We start from the raw sequence: 17742 nt of genomic DNA, 5'->3' as shown, positions 1-17742 counted from the left end.
AAGGATTCCTTTAGCAATGAATCTGGCTTTAAGAACATTAGCCAGGGTTTTTGTTCACCCCTGTGGTGTGCAGATCTGTTGGATCATCCATAATATTCACAGAGTGAATAAGAAAACACTGCACTGAATTTCCAAAGAACCCCAATTGTTAAATACCACTATGAGTGTCTGGGAGTCCTTTCCAAACATATTACATCGAATCTGGGGGACTAAGCAGGGCCACAGAAGACTAATGTCTTTTTTTTTAACATCCCAATAAACAGTATTCTAAGAGGCAGCTGAGCCAAACATCCATATAATGGCGGCAAATTGATCTTTCTGTCCTTTTTTCCTTCATCCTTCCCCTCCTCTCTTCCATCCTCAGTCCATTTGGCAGGTAGGAGGCACAGACAGCATTTATCACCCTAACTGCTGGTCTGTCTGTCTGTCATCTCCCTGGGCTTTCAGACCATTACTAATTCATGTTCTCTCTTCCTCTTACTTTCAGCCCATTGTCTGTTCATTTGCCATTAACAGCCAGGGCTGAATCTAAGCACCTCAACTACATAATTACTGCTGGTGGTGAGGATATTCACCACGCGCGTGCGCCATCGTGCATACATTTATTTTGTCCCCCTACACCAAATGCGATCATGGCACACAGGTTAAAATATCAAAACAAACTCTGAACCAATGATATAAATTTGGGGACAGTTCGAAAAGTATTAAACATTTTTGGCAATTTAGCTAGTTAGCTTGCACTTGCTTGCTTATTTGTCCTATTTAGCTAGCTTGCTGTTGCTAGCTAATTTGTCCTGGATATAAACATTAGGTTGTTATCTTACCTGAAATGCACAAGGTCCTCTACTCTGACAATTAATCCACACATAAAAAACGTCAACCGAATTGTTTCTAGTCATCTCTCCTCCTTCCAGGCTTTTTCATTGTTTAACTTATATGGTGATTGGCATCTAAACTTTCATAGTATTACCACGACAACCGGCAGCAGTTCGTCTTTCAATCACACACGTGGGTATAACCAATGAGGAGATGGCACATGTGTACCTGCTTCTATAAACCAATGAGGAGATGGGAGAGACAGGACTTGCAGCGCGATCTGCGTCAGAAATAGAAAGGACTATTATTTTACATGCTGACCAGACCGGACACGTCGCGTGCGCGAGCATCGCAAAATAAATGTAGAAATCCATGTTATTCAATTATTGCACCCACACTGCTCGCGCGCCAACGAGCGTCTGCGTTGCCAAGGGCTAAAACAGAACTCCTTCCTATTTCTGACTCCTTCCTATTTCTGATGCAGATTGTGCTGCAAGTCCTGCCTCTTCCATCTCCTCATTGGTTTATAGAAGCAGGTACACACGTACCATCTCCTAATTGGGCACTCATTGGTTATACCCACGTGGGTGATTGAAAGACTGAACTTTGTTGCCAGTTGTCGTGGTAATATAATGAAAGTTTAGATGCATCACCATATAAGTTCAATTATGAAAAAGCCTGGAAGGAGGAGAGATGACTGGAAACGATTCGGTTTGCCGTTTTATGTGTGGATTAATTGTCGGAGTAGAGGACCTTGTGCATTTCAGGTAAAATAACAACTCAATGTTTATATCCCAGGACAAATTAGCTAGCAACAGCAAGCTAGCTAAATAGGACAAATTAACGTTAGCTAGCAAGTGCAAGCTAACTAGCTAAATTGCCATACATGTTTAATGCTTTTCGACCTGTCCCCAAATTAATGTAATTGTTTCAGAGTTTGTTTTGATATTTTAACCTGTTTGTTGTGATTGCAGTTGGTGTTGGTCCCTCTTCTTCCTGGTGCCTGAGCCAGCTGACTGCTGGGGCTGTCCCTCCCTGCTGCTGAGGTTATTCTTTGAAGAGCCTCATCAATCGCTCTGGCATCACTGAAGGCTAACTTCTTAAACCTGGGGTCAAGTGCAACAGTTTCTGATAGCACGTGGTTATATTCCATTCTGTGTAACTTTCTGTCCATTGATGAACATAGGGTGTCCATCAACTCTGTCACATGTCCTGTGGTTACATTTGCTTCTCTCTGGTGTCTGGCTGTGATTCGCTGCAGACCCTTACACAGGAGTATCATTTTTGAGGCTGTCACATAGCTGAAAAGAGAGAACAGTAACTTATTAGTTCAGGTTCATGTTTTGTCTACTGATACTACATTCTCATCTACTGCTCATATACGTATATAATACTGGATTAACTAATGATGTAGTAATAACTGCTTACTGTACCTCTCTCCACTGATCTCCACAGTGACCTGCTCAAAGGGTTCCAGGACTCTGTACATCTCCTCCACCACCTCCCATTCCTCTAGGGTCAGAGCATCAACAGGTGCATTGACAATGGCTAGGGTAGAGATGATGGCATCCTTTGACTCAATAAACCGCTTCAACATATACAATTTGAATTCCACCTTGTAGTGCAGTCTTGTTTAAGCCTCAACTCAGGCATCCCCATCTGGTATTGTGTAGACTTTAGTTTTTCAGCACCTACTGTGCTCCTGTGGAAGTATTCCACGGCTGCTTTCACTTTATCCACAGTTGGCTTCATCACCTTCAGAGCATCTCTTACAATCAGGTTGATTGTGTGGGCAAGACATGGATGATGGGTACATTTAAAAATGTTCATGGCTTTGGTTATGTTAGCTGCATTGTTGCGAACACAACAGACCACTTTTCCATCTACTTGCCATTCTCTGTCCACTCTCAACAGTTCCTCTGCCAAGTTCTCTGAGGTGTGTCTGTCGCTGAACTCAAAGCAGTCCAGAAGACAGCTAGACATCGAAAAATGTTCAATACCCACTTTTCCAGGCACCACTACACCACTGGACATTTTTGTTTGGACTTCATGAGTTTTTCCCCCGGCTGTTCGGGCACAGTACATTTTTTTCTGAAGTCGGTAGTTGAAGTCTGCGCCCCTTCGTCGGTGATTGGTCAACAGTAGGGATTATTCAATAAAGTCTTTGTTGTCATTCAACTCAATTCTTGCAAAACATTTATTTGAGAAATACTGCACCAAACATCTTAGTTAGATGTAAAATTGTGCGACTAAAATCTCCTCTGCAAAAACTTCTAAATTAATGACAGATTTCTTGAGTTATTTTAGATTAATTCTGACTATTTTGAGGAAGTTGATACTGGCTACGGCGTCTCAAAATTGGTGAACAATACTATGGACGTTTTTTTCTCGTTTTTTAAGCGAAGGTCTTTTATGCGAGTATGCGAGTTCGGCCAGCCGAAGTGATGCACTTTTACATATATTTGGTCCAGTATTTCTCAAGTTAAATAATGTGCATGAAAACTAGTCGTCTGTAGTTGAATGACAACAAACACTTCAATGAAGAATTCCTACTGTGGATCATTCACCGACGAGGAGGCATAGACTTCAGCAACTGCTGAAAATAACCCTGTCGAATGCTGCCGAACACCAAAACAAACAAAACATTTCTGCATAATATATGTGCGAACTGTTTCGACTGGAAAGCATACGGTAAGCTTAAGGGAAGATGGTGATTGCCATACAGTCACTAGGTCAAAGGTCAATACGGGTCAACACTGTGCTCTCCAATACTGGGGAGGATTCATTGGTGCCCCTCCCCTCTACCCTGTTCCTGTCATAGACAACAGTTTTATGTGGACAATTGCTGAAAATCTCCTCTAATCATTATGACCGACAATAACTGTACAAAAAGATTCTAGCTGGAAGGTTTGTAGGCTATGATTTCCTATCCATTGCTTTTGAACATTGTAAGTACTGTAGATAGCGAAATGTTTACTGGTAGTAAGAGGAGACTTATGTGTGTTGTATTTATATTTATTATGGATCCTCAGTACTCTTCCGGGGGTCCAGTAAAATTAAGGCAGTTCTACGTTTTAAAAACATTACAATACATTCACAATAGATTTCACAACATATTAAGTGTGTACCCTCAGGCATCTACTCTACTACCACATATCTACAACACAAAATACATGTGTATATGTGTGTATAGTGCGCATGTTATCGTGTGTTTGTATGCATGTGTCTATGTTTGTGTTGCTTCACAGTCCCTGCTGTTCCATAAGGTGTATTTGTATCTGTTTAAAAACATTTTTTTTACTGCTGGCATGAGTTACTTGATGTGGAATAGTGATGAGAGTGAGACACAGCCTATAGGAGGAGACTCATCCTTCCATGACTCATTCTTAGAGATACGAGTCCTGCATGTAGTCATGAGACACAGTCTATGGGAGGAGAATCATCCTTCTATGACTCATCCTTAGAGATACAAGTCCTCCATGGAGTAATGAAACACAGTCTATAGGAGGAGAATCATCCTTCCATGACTCATCCTTAGAGATACGAGTCCTCCATGTAGTCATGAGACACAGTCTATAGGAGGAGAATCATCCTTCCATGACTCATCCTTAGAGATACGAGTCCTCCATGTAGTCATGAGACACAGTCTATAGGAGGAGAATCATCCTTCCATGACTCATCCTTAGAGATACGAGTCCTCCATGTAGTCATGAGACACAGTCTATAGGAGGAGAATCATCCTTCCATGAGTCATCCTTAGAGATACGAGTCCTCCATGTAGTCATGAGACACAGTCTATAGGAGGAGAATCAAACTTAGAGATACGAGTCCTCCATGTAGTCATGAGACACAGTCTATAGGAGGAGAATCAAACTTAGAGATACGAGTCCTCCATGTAGTCATGAGACACAGTCTATAGGAGGACAATCAAACTTAGAGATACGAGTCCTCCATGTAGTCATGAGACACAGTCTATAGGAGGAGAATCAAACTTAGAGATACGAGTCCTCCATGTAGTCATGAGACACAGTCTATAGGAGGAGAATCAAACTTAGAGATACGAGTCCTCCATGTAGTCATGAGACACAGTCTATAGGAGGAGAATCAAACTTAGAGATACGAGTCCTCCATGTAGTCATGAGACACAGTCTATAGGAGGAGAATCAAACTTAGAGATACGAGTCCTCCAATCCCGATGAGCAGCTCAAGTCTATGTGGCATCGTGAAGATGTGAAGGCTTCACATAAAAGTGTTGTGTGTGTGTGTGTGTGGGTGTGTGTGTGTGTGTGTTTACTCTTCTGGGGTAGGCACATTGAGGAGAATGAGTCAGCAGAGCACATCTGTACAATCAGATAACGAATGTGCATACTTATCATTTTATCATCCAATACAAATTCATTCTCATCTTTTACTTCATAATCAAAGAAAAGGGAGAGGGGTAATGAAAAGCAATATGAAGGTCAACAGAGAAATAGCTGCTTTAGCCAAGCCCTTAAACCCCTTTCACACAAGTGCTTATCCAGAGTAAACAGAGCATACAAGCACTCTCACACAAATATTCACTAGACTAGAATGAGTCAAAAAAAGGAATATGTGTCCTAAAGCATTTAGAAAGGGGTCGCCCGAGAACCTCAATATTATTATATGAGTGTGTTTCACGTTTCATTTTGAAGTGTGTTTATTGTAGGCTATTTTCCACTGTGCTTTTCAGTGTCAGTTCTATCTTCTTCAGTGTACTCTGAGTTGTGGATAGCTTCTTGGTCTGTTCTAAAATAACACCAATAAGTCACACACCAATAAAAATACAACACAGATTGGCAAATCAGCAAGTTATCTATATTTATTTGCCTTTGAATTGATCAATATACAGTTCTTTTTTTTCTTTCAATAAGCACTTTATGGTTTGGCATTTCTAACATCATTACCAAATGAAAACATTCTCTTAAAACAATAGCATGAAACGGAAATTAAACTTATAGCACCTTTTGCATTTGCATTTGCTCAAACAGCTATGACCGCACTGCCCTAAAGCTGTTTCAAACACGCTACGTGCATCTTATTTTGGTTAGCCACCTCACGCAGAGGACTTGTTAATGGGGTATTTCTCTTTTCCCAATAGAACTGAATTGAAAATACTATATATGTACAGTACAGAACAGGACAGCAGTCCCTCCCTGTATACCATAGGCCTACAGTACAGTATGTCCCTACAGTACAGATCTAGTGGATCTACTCATACTTTACATCTGGGGCAAAGTGCACAACTACGCCGCTCCTCCGTGGTTCGGGTCTTTCCTCCAGTGGTTCTGGTTCTCCTCCAACGGCACCCTGGGAATGATGATCACCGGGTCGGAGAACCTCGTCATTAAGCTCTCTAGGAGGCGAGGCAGCACAGAGTTAAGACACAAAGAAAAAGACAAAAACAAAGAGACACAAGATGAGGCATTTCTCAGAGGCCAATCACAAAGAATTTTGCTGAGTTGAGTTGAGCACCCTGTGACTACTCATATCAGAGGGCAACATTATACTGCCACAGTGGGGATGTGAAGCTACTAAAGCTCTCTCTTGGTTTCTTATCACTTCAAACCTAAAATAGCACAAAAAAAACATAGTTCGCCCGCCTACCTTCCTCAATTCCAAACAAAAGTTAAAATGTTTCTTCAATCAAAGTTAGGATTTTGCGTTATGTTCAGATCAATAAATAGCCACTGCTCTCTGAGTTTGAATCCAATCTGTCAGCTGAAACCTCAGACTAAAAGCTAGAGCACACGAATGGGAATAATGAGAGTCTAATGAGAGTCTCAGGGTGTTCAAGGATAAACAGCCACAGGACATTCAGGAATAATCTAATCTAAAATGAAACTTGAGGGACTAAAACATGCACTTACTATCTTCTCCAGTAGCAGAGCTGGCTCTCTCCAATGCTAGAACTACTGTACCTCCCCACTCTATTCCGACCATGCACCCCAATAAACATTGAATCAACATATTTTCAATAAACAATTCAGATTTAGCACCAAGTCCAGCCCATATAAAATAACCACACATTTAGTAATATTATATAACATTTGGATTGCAGGTCCCACTCAGACACCATAACAACATTACATCAAATGATACAAAATTATCAAACCGAAAAGGATAACTATGTGTTATTATAAACATAGGTGTGTTTACCCACAGGTTTATTAATAATTTATATATAATCACACTGGTAACGTGTGTAATTACAATATCACTTTGATATAATATCAAATCATGTTATATCAAATAATAGTGGTTGCACGGTAGGGTTAATCTAGTTGCTCTAAAAATAGAAAAGGATGGGCGATCTCTAGTCATCTGTGTGAATAATTCAAAAGTCACATTTTACTGCCCAGCCATGCAATTTGTTTAGCCTTGGCCTATTTCTTATAACCAGGAGCAATGAATGCATCTAGCATCTTCCAGTAGCTCAAGGAGGGATTCCAAGAGGGTCTGTACTATAGCCATTCTACTACAACAAGGCAGACCCAAGGCAGACCCAAGGCCTCCTTAAGAGAGGAACCTTAAGGAGACATACGTACATTATAGGACATGACACCCAAGCATTCACACAAACAGACAACCCCACACACTCATTCTTCTACTCTAGTTTCCATATGGAAGAGAAATATATGAGGGATCTGACCTGGTGGGAACTGTATCGGAGTACAATGATTTTCAAAACAAAACTGTGCCACTATCAAAAAAAAATAAAAAATCATGACTTTGAAATACATCTTATGAGCACATATGAATGAGAGATTTGTGGCTTGTGGCGGTTGGGTGTGTTTTTAGGTTACCTTGGAATGGGTAGTGTACAGCCCCACAGGTGTTGCTTTAGCGTCTGCACCCAGCCTGTATCACGGATTGGCTGACAGAGCTGTATGTAGTGGTACTGTTTTAGCACAACCCTTCAAATGAATCAGAATGTCACTCATTAGGTTTTCTAGAGGTAGGATTTCACCTTGCACAGTATATCCAAATTTGACATCCACGAAAAGCTAATAACGATACCAGATAAGGCTGGAAAATATAGTAATTACATGATTATAATGATTTTAGAAATATCCAAATGTCACATTTGTTACACGCAGAGAAAGAACATTTCATTAAACATACAGTTTGTTGGCCCAGTAAATACATGACATCTGATTCTGGAATAATGTTCTACCCATCCTTAACTTGCATATTGCTGTATAATTTGGGCAAGGTCTTTGAATATATTTGGACACATGATGCAAAATAATATATTCCTCAGCTCTCACATAGTGTAGCAGCAATATGCAAGCCCTTTGAAGGATGTCAGAACTCATGCCAGAATCTCTTTGATAAGCGCTAAAGAAAACCTGAAGGCAAAATTCTCTTCCATGTGGATTCACTCACTAAAGAGCATCTCATGTCTCACAAAGACAAAGACACAAAAACAATTCAACAAATACCTGCAACCACTGTTCTTTCACCCTCCTCCTCCTCCATACGTTTCAACATAAAGAACCAAGAGGACACAGCTTTTTCTGCTTTTGCATTTATTCATAATATTTCAGTAAATAGGAGCAAGCAGAGAGAAACACAAGCACGTCACAGTAAAATATTTGTGTCCAATACATTCTGTAACTTCTTTGTACCATGGTTCTTTTCTATTATTTTTTTGTTTCTAATGCTTCGATTAAAGATCGATAGCACCGGGTGTGCTGTGTGTCAGCACTTTACATGTATGACCCCCCCCCCCCCCCGACACCCCTTCCTGTGCTACGAGAGAAAGACCCCCCCCAACCAAAGGCTGCAAAATGCTAATGAGATGGCCCTCACCCTCCGCTCCGTGGGCACATGCTCAGTCTAAGCGGAATATGGCATGGTGGTTCATTGTGACATACTAACTCAAGACACCACCATGGCAAATGGAGAGACAACACACTCCAGTATTCAAAATGGAGGGGAGGGAGCCAGGGGGCTCTGACTAGCACAACAGATGACAACAACACAAGAGAGAGACTGGGGAGTGTGGGGTGGCCCATGACAAGCAAGTCCTGCACAGCACAATGCACTGCCCTATTGTGGTCTACGCCATCCCAGGAGTCTGAAACGCTGTTTTGGTCTTTACTACTGTCTGCTAAGACACAAGTAGACATGTGTAGTAGCCAATAGAGCTCTACTGGCACTATACAACCAATACAAACCTGATTCATTTTGACATAATGAGGTTTATGTTTGTAATACAGATAATTTTCCTTGCTCCCTCAATATACCCCATTCAAGAAACTGCATACATATGCAGAAGTATGATACAAATGTAAACCAACTATAAAATGTAGTTTCGCTGCTTGTCCTAATTCAATCAAGTCGTTCTACATTGGTAGCCTATGCCTACTATATTTAGATTGCCATAGAAGGCAGCAGAGGAGAGATATATTTGGAGTTGAATGTGTTTAATATAATCTTGACATCTACACGTAATCTTCTCAATCTAATGAAATCCACACACACACACACACACACACACACACACACACACACACACACACACACACACACACACACACACACACACACACACACACACACACACACACACACACACACACACACACACACACACACACACACACACACACCCACCCACCCACCCACCCACCCACCCCAGGGAAGAGGCCAGTTGTTTGAGGCCCATGCTAGACAGAAACATAGAGACACAGCATGCATAAACCAAAAACAAAGACAGAAACAATAAGTCCAGAAAAATAAACATTCCAAACGGCCAGCATTCAACTTACCATAACATCGCAGACACATTTTTGGGGGTATGTTACAATAATGGTATTAGCAGAAGTAACTAGTGTTTTATACCCAAATAAATAGATGAATAAATAAAACAATAAATAACATATAATTATAAAACCATGAATCTGCTGAAAGAGAGAAAGAGTTTTAACTCGTATCACATCAAGCCATGCACCTCTTTAGACCTCTGGGATGTGAATATTGTTGTTGGCTTCTCTCATCTGCTAGTGCCATAGGGGCCTAAATAATCATGTTGGTTCCAGTCAACCATGACTCTGTGTGTGTGTGTGTCCTAGCTATAGCTACATAGAGTGTATATTGGCTGGGTGAAAGCATAGCTAAAGACCATAGAGCCACAATATCAAATTCCTATCGTGACTCAGTGAAATGTAATGTTGTTTTTTTTTTAAATGCTGTATGTAATTATAATTGCATGATAGTAACATTTTATTCAGTGGGAATTCTCATCTGCTGTGCAAATGACTGGTCTAGTAATGCATAATAATCACGTTACAGTAACCCAGATGGCTCCCAGCTTGGCAACAAGGTTGCTGAAACAAGACAGCCTTGTCTGACCTCTAAAATACCTTGATGAATGAATTTGACTGCAAAGAGAGAGAACAATTTGAATGAGAGCGTATGACATTGTAAATGCTGTCCTGACAATTATTTGTTCAAAACTATTCCCACATCATCCACAATCAACATAGTTATTAGGTTTACAAAATTAGACATTGCATTCAGGAATGATGGCAAAGTTGAACAAAGCATCTTAGTAATGCCAATCTGAAAACAGCATTCAGGAAATAAAGAGCAGGCACAAACTCAGCCATGGATCGATACACTCAAAGCTGCATATTTATCAAAGATTTTCAGACCGTTATCCTAGATGAGTATTTAATGTGTCTATGCATACATTTATAAATGTATCTTTGCATACATTTGAAAGTTACAGCTACAGAAATCGAGTCCAGTCACTGAGCCAATTTTCATGGTCTTCTCATTCCCAAAAATCCTTGATAAACTCAACAAAGCAATCTGTTCAGTTGGAAGATGGAAGCCAACCACACAGGCTTGCTAGTCGGTGGGCTCATGCAACAATAGCACGTGCCATTCATTGGCTAACCAGGCAGCCGGTAGCCATGGTAACCTTGAGATGGAGAGAGGGGGGTGGAGGGTGGCATCGGGGAGCAGAGGAAGCGGATGAACACGCCCCCTTGTTACTACGGTGATCTAATGTAATGTGAGGCGGGGAAGCAACGACATGTCATGTCACAACCCTGACATTTACTGTAACTACATCTAATTTAGCCAAGAGGCAGAGAGAAGAGAGAGAAAGAGAGTTAGAGAGAGACGAGAGAGAGGGAGAGAGACAAAACATAAAAGGGATGAGAACTTCTAATTAATTTTGCAGCCTTCGTGTTCTTTCCCCAAAGAAGAATAAAAAGTAGTGCTAAATGATTTTTACTCTTTTGCCTCAGCCAGTTTGTTGTTCATCTCTTTACTTTTCTCCTTGTCCCCCACCGCAGGCCTGGACTCAGTGGGCTGGTTCTCAGAGGTCGTCTTCTTGGTGCCCCGCAGTGCTGTGCTGCCCGGTTGCTTCTGCTCTTTGGCCTTCTTGACAGGTTTGCCGCCCTGACTAGCTACTGTGGTGCCCACCTTTTTGGGTTTGGATCGGGGAGCACTGTTAGACCTCTCAACCTAGGCACAGGGGATGGGGGAAGATGAAGATTATTTATATATACCATCCCCAAAGACATTAGCAGCAGGTGTAAATAACTCTGCAAAGATCTGTAACTCCTCAGTTTGATATTGTGTTTGCTTCAGTATTACTGATATGATTTGCCATCACAACATACACAGTAAAGAGAACAGCAGCCCTCCAAGAGAAAGATTCTGTCATTACAGTGGGTTTGAAAACGCACTCTGCACGGCTGTGGTTCTGAATAGGTGATTAGCTGCATTATGGCTGTACCATGGGAGTAGTCAATAGGACATGATCTAAAACGTTCTCACCTTGGTCTCTTGTAGCCCTTTGTAGGGCTCATTGTACAGGCTGCGTATCCTCCTCCTGTCCACAGCCTTGTTGTCGTTGGGCTGCTGTTTGCCCTGCTCTCCCCTGTAGGTGGCGCTATAGCTGGTCTCCAGGCTGGTCTTCTCATCAGGGGGAAGGTACTGGGACTTGGCTCGGATCAGCTTCACTGGCTTCACATCCCTGTGGGCTTTGAACTCCGTCCTACGAGAAGAATCAGCACCAAATACACTCAGTAAAATAGCTCTCTTCACATTCTACAATCTATTTATAGAGGAGAAGGAGAGAATAGGAGAGAAGACTAAACCTGTATTGTCCCAAAGGGCAATTTGTGTTGCAGCATGTAGACATTTAAAAACCCCATGAAATATGAAGCAATCACTTATAAACAAGTACATTTACATAGAACTGTTTGGATATAGAAATAGATGTAGTGGAATGACTGGGTCTCCCCACAGTATGAGTGAGTGAGTGTATGTAATGCATAGGAGCTGGGTGGTGACTGCGCCAGGCAGCCGGCGGCTCAGGTGTTTAATATAGTCAAGACACAGCAGTTCTTCAGAAGGTCAGCTCCATGGCTTTCACACAGAACAACCTGACCTCTAGTCTGTCTCATAGAGGGGTTCTGTACGGGACGAGCCAACCTCCAGACACATCCAAGAGCAATTAGAGATAGGCATCAAAGTGAGATATGTTCACTATCAATTCTATAGCAGGTATATAAACGAACATGTTGCTACTAATTTGAGTTTTAGATTGAACTGCCCATCATAGATAAAGTTGATTTTAAAAGTTGTAATGGATTTTGAACTCATAAAAGCAGACCTAATTTTCCATAAATGACTACATGATAGTCTTCTCACTGATGGGAATCTGAAGGTTGGGACATGACATATTAACTTATACTCACTTAACTTATTGGAAGGTCAGGTGGAAACATTCATTCATTATGTCTTTTATTTATTTATTTTTATTTCACCGTTATTTAACCAGGTAGGCCAGTTGAGAACAAGTTCTCATTTACAACTGTGACCTGGCCAAGATAAAGCAAAGCAGTGCGACAAAAACAACAACACAGAGTTGCACATAACAAACGTACAGTCAATAACACAATAGAAAAATCTATGTATAGTGTGTGCAAATGTAGAAGAGTAGGGAGGTAAGGCAATAAATAGGCCATAGAGGCGAAATAATTACAATTTAGTATTAACACTGGAGTGATAGATGTTCAGATGATGATGTGCAAGTAGACATACAGTACTGGGGTGCAAAAGAGCAAGAAGATAAATAACAATATGGGGATGAGGTAGTTGGGTGTGCTATTTACAGAATGGCTGTATAAAGGTACAGTGATCGGTAAGCTGCTCTGACAGCTGATGCTTAAAGTTAGAGAGGGAGATATAAGTCTCCAGCTTCAGGGATTTTTACAATTCGTTCCAGTCATTAGCAGCAGAGAACTGGAAGGAAAGGCGGCCAAAGGAAGTGTTGGCTTTGGGGATGACCAGTGAAATATACCTGCTGGAGCGCATGCTATGGGTGGGTGTTGCTATGGTGACCAGTGAGCTGAGATAAGGCGTGGCTTTACCAAGCAAAGACTTAAAGATGACCTGGAGCCAGTGGGTTTGGCGACGAATACAGTGCCTTGCGAAAGTATTCGGCCCCCTTGAACTTTGCGACCTTTTGCCACATTTCAGGCTTCAAACATAAAGATATAAAACTGTATTTTTTGTGAAGAATCAACAACAAGTGGGACACAATCATGAAGTGGAACGACATTTATTGGATATTTCAAACTTTTTTAACAAATCAAAAACTGAAAAATTGGGCGTGCAAAATTATTCAGCCCCCTTAAGTTAATACTTTGTAGCGCCACCTTTTGCTGCGATTACAGCTGTAAGTCGCTTGGGGTATGTCTCTATCAGTTTTGCACATCGAGAGACTGACATTTTTTCCCATTCCTCCTTGCAAAACAGCTCGAGCTCAGTGAGGTTGGATGGAGAGCATTTGTGAACAGCAGTTTTCAGTTCTTTCCACAGATTCTCGATTGGATTCAGGTCTGGACTTTGACTTGGCCATTCTAACACCTGGATATGTTTATTTTTGAACCATTCCATTGTAGATTTTGCTTTATGTTTTGGATCATTGTCTTGTTGGAAGACAAATCTCCGTCCCAGTTTCAGGTCTTTTGCAGACTCCATCAGGTTTTCTTCCAGAATGGTCCTGTATTTGGCTCCATCCATCTTCCCATCAATTTTAACCATCTTCCCTGTCCCTGCTGAAGAAAAGCAGGCCCAAACCATGATGCTGCCACCACCATGTTTGACAGTGGGGATGGTGTGTTCAGCTGTGTTGCTTTTACGCCAAACATAACGTTTTGCATTGTTGCCAAAAAGTTCAATTTTGGTTTCATCTGACCAGAGCACCTTCTTCCACATGTTTGGTGTGTCTCCCAGGTGGCTTGTGGCAAACTTTAAACAACACTTTTTATGGATATCTTTAAGAAATGGCTTTCTTCTTGCCACTCTTCCATAAAGGCCAGATTTGTGCAATATACGACTGATTGTTGTCCTATGGACAGAGTCTCCCACCTCAGCTGTAGATCTCTGCAGTTCATCCAGAGTGATCATGGGCCTCTTGGCTGCATCTCTGATCAGTCTTCTCCTTGTATGAGCTGAAAGTTTAGAGGGACGGCCAGGTCTTGGTAGATTTGCAGTGGTCTGATACTCCTTCCATTTCAATATTATCGCTTGCACAGTGCTCCTTGGGATGTTTAAAGCTTGGGAAATCTTTTTGTATCTAAATCCGGCTTTAAACTTCTTCACAACAGTATCTCGGACCTGCCTGGTGTGTTCCTTGTTCTTCATGATGCTCTCTGCGCTTTTAACGGACCTCTGAGACTATCACAGTGCAGGTGCATTTATACGGAGACTTGATTACACACAGGTGGATTGTATTTATCATCATTAGTCATTTAGGTCAACATTGGATCATTCAGAGATCCTCACTGAACTTCTGGAGAGAGTTTGCTGCACTGAAAGTAAAGGGGCTAAATAATTTTGCACGCCCAATTTTTCAGTTTTTGATTTGTTAAAAAAGTTTGAAATATCCAATAAATGTCGTTCCACTTCATGATTGTGTCCCACTTGTTGTTGATTCTTCACAAAAAAATACAGTTTTATATCTTTATGTTTGAAGCCTGAAATGTGGCAAAAGGTCGCAAAGTTCAAGGGGGCCGAATACTTTCGCAAGGCACTGTATGTAGCGAGGGCCAGCTAACGAGAGCATACAGGTCGCAGTGGTGGGTAATATATGGGGCATTAGTGACAAAACGACGGCACTGTGATAGACTACATCCAGTTTGCTGAGTAGAGTGTTGGAGGCTATTTTGTAAATGAAATTGGATTTGTTGCGAAATAGGATGCCGATTCTAGATTTAATTTTGGATTGGAGATGCTTAATGTGAGTCTGGAAGGAGAGTTTACAGTCTAACCAGAAACCTAGGTATTTGTAGTTGTCAGAACTGTCCAGAGTAGTGATGCCAGTCGGGCGGGCGGGTGTGGGCAGCAATCGGTTGAAGAGCATGCATTTAGTTTTACTAGCATTTAAAAGCAAGAAAAAACTTCCTCATCCCTTTCCCACTGCTCCTTCATACTATCTTACCAGTGTATAAAACGTTTACATTTTTCTTCCGGTTGATTTGGCTTTTCACAGTGTATTTCCTTCCTTGCCAATGTCCATTGTTCATGTGACTAAGGTGGCAAACACCAAATTACAACAGATGACTCCTGCCCTGGTCCCTGGACAAGGACAAACTACCCGTCAAGGCTCTCCAGTGACCCCACTCTGTGCAGCAGGAGACCCCAACCCCCGCACAACCACACAACACACACCAAGAGAATAAAAGACCACAGTGAAAAATGAAATGTTCCCTCTGTGGACTACAGCAGTGAAGGGAGGGGGGATTAGGTAACACTATTACTGGCCTGGATAGAGGAAGCAGCCCAGGCAGGCTCAAGTACTACAGACTAGGGTTGCACATTTTGGGGGATATTAAGTGGTGGAAACTTTCTGTGGGAATTAATGGGAATATATGGGAATTAACAAGAATATATGGGAATTAATATTAATACCATTTAAATGTAGATGTTTTCTTGCATTGGATATATTTACCATATCATATGGAGACAGAAACATAAACCTTTTACCTTATCAAAAGTAGACATAATTGCAAATTATTAAATCCTTCCAATAGAAATAAAAATAACAATTTAGTTACGAATTGAACTTTAATTAAACGAGTTGACTCTTCACAAGGGATGATTTCACTGAACAACAAAAGAAAGGGAATATTGTATGATCCCCAATGATCCATCGCATCTCCCAAAAACATTTTCAACATACATCTGTTAAATGATAGCCTTGAAACTAAAGCTTTGGTTGTCTTCCTCTCAGGCTTCCATGTCTTCTGCCTGGACCTCCTCAATGTCCACCTCTTGAACATCAGAATCCGAGGCCTTATCTTCACTGTCACTTTCCAACCTTGTTGAAGATGGCTCGCTTTGAGGCTCAAAAAGCCAAAAATTTTCCTGGATGGCCACCAATTTTTCAACCAATTGGTCAGCCTGTTGCGTGCTTTGGTGTGTGTTCCCAAACAATGACCAGTTGCGCTTTGAGGTGGCTGATGTTGGTGGGATTTGGAGGATGATTGAGGCAACAGGGGAAAGAGCCTCAGATCCACAAAGTCCCTTCCACTAGGTGGCTGATGAGATATGTGGGCACGACTACCATATTGCATCTCCATCCCAAAGCCTTTTCTTGGAAATGTACTTCGCCAGACTGCCAAGAACCTTGCCCTCATCCAGGTAAAAGTGGCGAGACACGATAGTGATGAAACCATAGGCCTTGTTGATCTCTGTACCAGACAGGATGCTCTTGCCAGCATAGTTGGGGTCCAACATGTACACTGCGGTCTATATGGGCTTCAGGCAGAAGTCTTCACGCTTTTTGATGTATTTCAGAACTGCAGTTTCCTCTTCTTGGAGCAACAGTGAAGTGGGCAGGGCAGTACGGAGTCTGAACATCAGACAGGATGGCATTGTCACCCTTAATCTGTGCAATGGCTACTGCTATAGGTTTCAGGAGTTTCAGGCTGCTTACCACTCTCTCCCAAAATACATCATCCAGGAGGATCCTCTTGATGGGGCTGTCCATATCGGCAGACTGTGATATGGCCATTTCTTGGAGAGACTCCTTCCCCTCCAGGAGACTGTCAAACATGATGACAACACCATCCCAACAGGTGTTGCTGGGCAGCTTCAATCTGATGTTCTTATTCTTCTCACTTTGCTAGGTGAGGTAGATTGCTGCTATAACTTGATGACCCTTCACATACCTAACCATTTCCTTGGATCTCTTGTAGAGTGTATCCATTGTTTTCAGTGCCATGATGTCCTTGAGGAGCAGATTCAATGGATGAGCAGCACAGCCAATGGGTGTGGTGTGAGGATAGGACTCCTCCACTTTAGACCAAGCAGCCTTCATGTTCACAGCATTGTCTGTCACCGGTGCAAATACCTTCTGTGGTCTAAGGTCATTGATGACTGCCTTCAGTTCATATGCAATGTAGAAACTGTTGTGTCTGTTGTCCCTTGAGTCTGTGCTTTTGTAGAATACTGGTTGAGGGGTGGAAATGATGTAGTTAATTATTCCTTGCCCACAAACATTCGACCACCCATCATAAATGATTGCAATACAGTCTGCTTTCTCTATGATTTGCTTGACCTTCACTTGAACTCTGTTGATCTCTGCATCTAGCAAATGAGTAGATAAAGCATGTCTGGTTGGAGGATGTATGATGGGCAAAAAGAACATTCAGAAATCTATTCCAATAAACATTGCCTGTGAGCGTCAGAGGTAAACCAGTTGCATACACAGCTCGAGTAAGACATTTATCAGCATTTGTCTGACTAAGTTTCTCCATTGAGTAAAAAAAAACTTCTGATTCCAGGAGCTGTTGCTATCGATAAGGTGTCTTATTCATTATTTTCACCTCGAATAGAAGTAGATTAAATTTTGTCAGAGATTGCTTGTTG

General features: G+C 41.6%; 1 protein-coding gene across 1 annotated transcript in view; it reads right to left on the bottom strand.

Annotated features, from left to right (window-relative positions):
- Positions 1–5815: 5815 nt before the first annotated feature.
- Positions 5816–17742, bottom strand: part of LOC139422006 (microtubule-associated protein 6 homolog) — a 35265-nt gene continuing 23338 nt past the window's right edge. Inside the window, exons 2-5 of the mRNA XM_071173148.1 lie at positions 11635–11854; positions 11087–11319; positions 7641–7751; positions 5816–6190 (exon numbers count right to left, since the gene is read on the bottom strand). Coding sequence (XP_071029249.1) covers positions 6046–6190; positions 7641–7751; positions 11087–11319; positions 11635–11854 — 709 coding nt within the window. The 3' untranslated portion in view covers positions 5816–6045. The remainder of the gene's footprint in view (positions 6191–7640; positions 7752–11086; positions 11320–11634; positions 11855–17742) is intronic.

Source organism: Oncorhynchus clarkii, chromosome 12, assembly GCF_045791955.1.
Source record: "Oncorhynchus clarkii lewisi isolate Uvic-CL-2024 chromosome 12, UVic_Ocla_1.0, whole genome shotgun sequence".
NCBI lineage: Eukaryota > Metazoa > Chordata > Actinopteri > Salmoniformes > Salmonidae > Oncorhynchus > Oncorhynchus clarkii.
The sequence above is the reverse complement of the archived record's forward strand: the minus strand, read 5'-3'. Positions and strand labels throughout refer to the sequence as shown.